The 5,898-nt window shown below is 46.9% G+C and overlaps 1 protein-coding gene across 1 annotated transcript; it reads left to right on the forward strand.

Moving 5' to 3' along the window:
• Positions 1-46: 46 nt before the first annotated feature.
• Positions 47-4,266, forward strand: si:ch211-274f20.2 (calnexin). The gene is made up of 8 exons (XM_064958608.1): positions 47-417; positions 698-779; positions 989-1,181; positions 2,194-2,459; positions 2,677-2,796; positions 2,919-3,030; positions 3,106-3,179; positions 3,272-4,266. Exons 1-8 carry the CDS (start codon positions 308-310, stop codon positions 3,278-3,280), a joined length of 966 nt encoding a protein of 321 aa, XP_064814680.1. The 5' UTR covers positions 47-307; the 3' UTR covers positions 3,281-4,266.
• The last annotated feature ends 1,632 nt before the right edge of the window (positions 4,267-5,898 follow it).

The raw sequence follows: 5,898 nt of genomic DNA on the forward strand, positions 1-5,898 counted from the left end.
ACCAGGAGCTGTCACAGACGTTAAGTGTACAATTTCAGGGGTTAAAAGTCATCGGTGTGTTTTCCTACAGGGCAGGAGGCAGTAGAGTATCCAGAGGTTAGAGCCAGTGGTTAAAGGTCATTTGTCTGTTTTCGTACGGGTCAGCAGGCAGTAGAGTATCCAGAGGTTAGAGCCAGGGGTTAAAGGTCATCTGTGTGTTTTCCTACAGGTCAGCAGGCAGTAGAGTATCCAGAGGTTAGCGTTAGAGCCAGGGGTTAAAGGTGTGTTTCCTCCAGGCCAATGGGTGGTGGAAGAGCCAGCGGCTGCAATGTATCCTGGGAACAGAGCACTGGTGATGAAGTCATCAGGACGACACCATGCCATCGCTGCCTACCTACACACACCCTTCAACTTCATACACACACCGCTCTGCCTGCAGTGAGTACACACACCCTTCACTTTCATACACACACCGCTCTGCCTGCAGTGAGTACACACACCCTTCACTGTCATACACACACCGCTCTGCCTGCAGTGAGTACACACACCCTTCACTGTCATGCACACACCACTCTGCCTGCAGTGAGTACACACACCCTTCACTGTGATACACACACCTCTCTGCCTGCAGTGAGTACACACACATATGTATGCACGACACGCCCACATCAGTTGAGTCTTTTTCAAACTACTTACTGCTGTGTGTGTGTGTGTACAGGTATGAGGTGAGGTTCGGGAGAGATGTAGAGTGCAGTGGAGCCTACATAAAACTGCTGACTCAGACCCATCTGCTACGACTGGTGAGTTGACCCAACTGCTGCTGCTCAACATCTACTCGTCCTCTATAACGATGCTCCTTGTTCTGTTCTTGTTTCGTATGGAGGAAGTTGTATGATGTTGTGTGTGTGCATGTGTCAAAGTGTGTGTGTATATATATATATATATATATATATATATATATATATATATATATATATATATATATATATATCTCTGTGTATGTGCGTAGAGCCAGTTCAGTGAGTCCACTCCATACTCTGTGATGTTTGGTCCTGATAAGTGCGGCACCAGCCACCGCCTCCATCTCATCGTCAGGGTAACGGACTCTAGCAACGGCCGTAACCAAGAGATACACGCCCCCCAACCCGTCGATGACCTGACGGTGTACTTCACCGACCGACAACCACACCTCTATACACTACGTTAGTATGCAGCCTAACCACTAAATACTACACAGTAAACCTCACATCTGTGTGAAACACATGGCTTTCCTATAGAAAGTTCCATTCAGGATTGCCGCCACTCTACTCCATGTCCCTGGATCTCCGGAGGAGACAAACATGGTTTTCTCCTGGAGCAGTTTAGTGTCTAGGATTTTTCTCATGAGTCTGCAATTGTTTCCATTCATGTTGCGACAGTTGATGTTCATACCCAGAGAAATTACTCTCACATGACTGGCTTGTTGACCTGGTAGCCAGCGAGGTGAGACAAGTGGTCTCACCAACAACACACATGCATGAACATTTTTGTGCAAAGGGAAGCTGATGTGATGTTTATGATGTGTTTTTCTGTGTGCCAAATACACCAGATATTGTTGTTGTGGGTGGAGGCCAGGGGGAGATGCTCATTTTGGAAGTGATGGCTACATGGAAAAGGCCTTGGCAGAGAATCTGCTAAAATATCAGCCCCTCATGGCACGCTGGGACAGCCTCGGGTGGAGGTGCAGGCACGCTGGGACAGCCTCGGGTGGAGGTGCAGGCAGGCTGGAACAGCCTCGGGTGGAGGTGCAGGCACGATGGGACAGCCTCGGGTGGAGGTGCAGGCAGGCTGGAACAGCCTCGGGTGGAGGTGCAGGCAGGCTGGGACAGCCTCGGGTGGAGGTGCAGGCATGCTGGGACAGCCTCGGGTGGAGGTGCAGGCAGGCTGGAACAGCCTCGGTGGAGGTGCAAGCTGGAGGTGATGATATGTGTCAGTCTCTGCCACGCTCACAGGCTTGCAGTGTGTGGCCACCAGATTGTGAGCCTGACAACAACTAGGGCAAAGCAGGCTGGGTACTGGGTACTGCTCTGTTTCAGCTGCCGTGGGCATCCTAGCTGCTTGGAGAAGGAGGTGCTCTCTGGACCGTTGAGGGACATGCAGACAGAGACCTTTGATTGGTGGATTCAAATAAAGTATTTAACATGTGTGTGTGTGTGTGCGTGCGTGCGTGTGTAGAATTGTATCAAGACAGCAGGTATGAGATTTTCATTGACCAATCGCTGATCAGTCAAGGCCGCCTGCTGACAGACGAAGTCCAGTACACAGAATCCCCTGACAGCCAACCAGAGTCCCCGGTGTCTGGATTAGGGGTGGGGTCAGTCGCGGCGCTGGGTCTGGAACTGTGGTCATTGTCGGGGGAAGTTATGTTTGACAATTTCCTGTTGACTGATGACCTAAAGCTGGCTAAGAGATGGACACAGGACACCTGGGGACAGAAACAAGTACGTCTCTCTCTCTCTCTGTTTCACTCATCTCTCTCTCAATCTGTATGTCTCTCGTTCTCTGTTTCACTCATCTCTCTCACAATCTGTACGTCTCTCTTTGTGATACTCCACTCGGAAATAACTGTGTGCCTGCGGTTTGTGTGTGTGTGTGTGCGTGCGGTTTGTGTGTGTGTGCGGTGTTTGTGCGGTGTCCGTGCGTTGTGTGTTCTCCCAGCCCGGCCTGTTGGAGCGACTCCTGATAGCAACTAACTCTCGTCCCTGGCTCTGGGGTGTCTACATCTTCACGGTGGGATTACCCATCACCCTCTTCATCAGCTACATGTGGCCGGACAAGGTACACACACACACACACACACACACACACACACACACACACACACACACACACACACACACACACACACACACACACACACACACACACACAAAAAAATCCAATAGTACTATGTGTGTCAGAGATTCGGGCCCCCTGACCAGGACTACTACTATAAGAAATCTGATGAACCTCAGCCAGACAGACAACCAGAGAGAGACCAGCCAGACAGACCAACCAGCCTCTCAGACTATGGTGAGACACACACCAACACACTGTATGTGCAGGCAGCCACATTACACGTTTAAGATGTGCTGTATGTGTGTGTAGGTGCGGTGAGTAGAGAGGGGGCCAGGAGGAGAGAAACTCAGAAGGTTCAGAGGAAGTCAGACCTGGAGGTTGAGGTGAAGACATTACCTTTAACCTCTCACCTTTAGGTGTTAGACGTCTTTCTACAGACATCACTGATGTGATGTGTCTTTGTGTTTGTCTACAGAATGAGTGACAATCCCTGGTCAGCCTGAGGACTAACCAACCCTAACCAGCCTGAGGACTAACTAGAGCTGCGGCAGTCACAAAATTTCGTCAGCCAGTGATTGTCAAGCAAATAACTGTCGGTCTCACAGTTATTGCCATTGACACAGACCTTTGGAATGTCTACATTTTAAAATGTCTAATAAATCCATATAATATAGCCTACACCACAATAAATCCATTATTTATTTTAGACAGGTCTAAAGAAACATGATATGAAGAAAATGTAGTCTATTTCAGAAGAACAGAATAACATACTCTGAGTTGTCCTTATGTTAGGCCCTGATCTGGCTGTGCCATATGGCTGTGGGCGACACTAGTTCATTTAGCAGACAAGATTTGCTTAGTATTCCGTGGCATTATTTTATAATATGTTATAGTATGAAGAATACAGTAGAACAAAGCTGAATAAAATAGAAAGGATATGTTCTCCAAACAGTTTGATGGAGTGCAACTATTCTGTGTTGAGTGGTTAACAAAGAAATAGGTCCTCCTAGATGCTACATTTAGAGTCATTAATGTAACTTTAGTTGTTCTACAAACGTTGGCCTGTATGTTTTGATTTTTAATACATTGTAAGGCTGCATGGTGAGACTCTAATGATGATTTGAAACAAGTTGCTTGAAAGGCATAATCGCTGCTTTGTATTTTGAGAAGGCTGTACACCAGGGGTTCTTAAGCCTGAGACCCAAATGAGAAATTATGTGTTTTGCTGGGACCCAAGCTTAGGAAAATGTGCAACTATACGTAAATATCGGAACATTTCATTGCCCTTATGCCTAAAAAAATGCAATGAAATACCCATAAATATATTTGCGTCTATTTTTATTTAGTTTATTCTTATGTACCTGTCTAGGTTGGAACTGGTTAGAACTGTTTCTGTTAAAATACATTTAATTCTGACCTGAAATAAATTGATTGATCACATCACACAGATGTAGACCAGAACACACAGTCCTGATGAGAGGTGTGTGGCTGGTTGACGTTTTAAACAAGCAGGTCTATTCTGGGCTCTGCTTTAGACAGTGCAACACGGAAGTCATGCTCAGCATTGAAACTGTTTCTGTACTTGAGAACCCTGACTTGCATAGGTGTGTGGTGCCAAACTGGATCAGAACATCTACTGCTTTCTCAGTCAGGCAGGAGACCACTTCCTGCTGTAGATGAACTACCCAGAACTGTGTGAGTCAGGCAGGAGACCACTTCCTGCTGTATATGAACAACCCAGTGTTACGCACGCCTCTATGAAGAGGGAACGCAACACCCTGGTACAACTCAACTCTCCGTGAAGTGAAAAAGGTATGGACTCTAGGTGCGAGTAAGGATGACAACAGACAGAATGTGGTACCGTTTACAAGGACTTTATTCCTTTACACGGTAATATGGGGAAAAGGGGCTGGACGGAACCAAAGCAAAGAAAGTACATCTCAAAGCCCCCTCTCATATCTTACCTGCCTAACCAAAACTTACCTAATTTAGCACGACCTGGTGCCCTAACCAAAATACAGGGGGTGGCCCACCCAGGTCTTACCTATCTTGCCTAGACAGTGAATATGCTACGGTTATATGTATGCTGCACGGGCCTTTTGCCTAAGCACTCCCGAGGTGCCTTCCCCTTCCCCCCTGGGAACAAATGAAACAGGAGAACAAATAATTTCTCAAACAAACTAACAAACAAAGGACATCAAATAAGCTCTATCTGAGCAACAAACTCACTGAACATACCAACTGCTACCAACAACTAACATAGTAAATTATCCACAGCCATCAGCCTCCTCTCTCAGCAATGACCTCCCTCACATTCAATCTCTCTGCAATGACCTCCCAGCAAATGAACCTCCTGAACAGAACACTGGCTTTTATATAGCTTCAGAATGAATGTGTAACTGGAGACAGCTGTGTCTTGACGAGGGGGCGGGGTCAGCTCTCCAATTAGCCATGGAGTCGACCAATCAGCTGCTTGAGGGATTTCAGGAAGCTATTTCCTGAAATAAAAACATGCAAATACACAAACTACAACACAAACTGGGGAACGTAACACCCAGAACTGTGTGAGTGGGTTCTCAGTCAGGAGACCACTTCCTGTTGTAGATGAACAACCCAGAACTGTGAGAGTCAGGCAGGAGACCACTTCCTGTTGTAGATGATCAACCCAGAACTGTGAGAGTCAGGCAGGAGACCACTTCCTGTTGTAGATGATCAACCCAGACCTGTGAGAGTCAGGCAGGAGACCACTTCCTGTTGTAGATGATCAACCCAGAACTGTGAGAGTTAGGCAGGAGACCACTTCCTGTTGTAGATGAACAACCCAGAACTGTGAGAGCAAGGCAGGAGACCACTTCCTGTTGTAGATGATCAACCCAGAACTGTGAGAGTCAGGCAGGAGACCACTTCCTGTTGTAGATGAACAACCCAGACCTGTGAGAGTCAGGCAGGAGACCACTTCCTGTTGTAGATGATCAACCCAGATCTGTGGGAGTTATTTGCCTCAAAAAGCATCTTGCTTCAGTTTATTCCAGTTCAAAATAAAAAGTATTACTTGTAACAGCAACCGCTCCAACCTAGACTTGTTTTCACCCATCATTTCTA

This window comes from Oncorhynchus masou, unplaced genomic scaffold, assembly GCF_036934945.1.
Source record: "Oncorhynchus masou masou isolate Uvic2021 unplaced genomic scaffold, UVic_Omas_1.1 unplaced_scaffold_13039, whole genome shotgun sequence".
Taxonomy (NCBI): Eukaryota; Metazoa; Chordata; class Actinopteri; order Salmoniformes; family Salmonidae; genus Oncorhynchus; species Oncorhynchus masou.

Coding starts and splice junctions, on each gene's coding strand:
- si:ch211-274f20.2 (XM_064958608.1), top strand. CDS start 308: ATGTATCCTGGGAACAGAGCACTGGTGATGAAGTCATCAGGACGACAC. Junction 780..988: donor AGACCCATCTGCTACGACTG/GTGAGTTGACCC, acceptor GTATGTGCGTAG/AGCCAGTTCAGTGAGTCCAC. Junction 2,460..2,676: donor ACACCTGGGGACAGAAACAA/GTACGTCTCTCT, acceptor GTGTTCTCCCAG/CCCGGCCTGTTGGAGCGACT.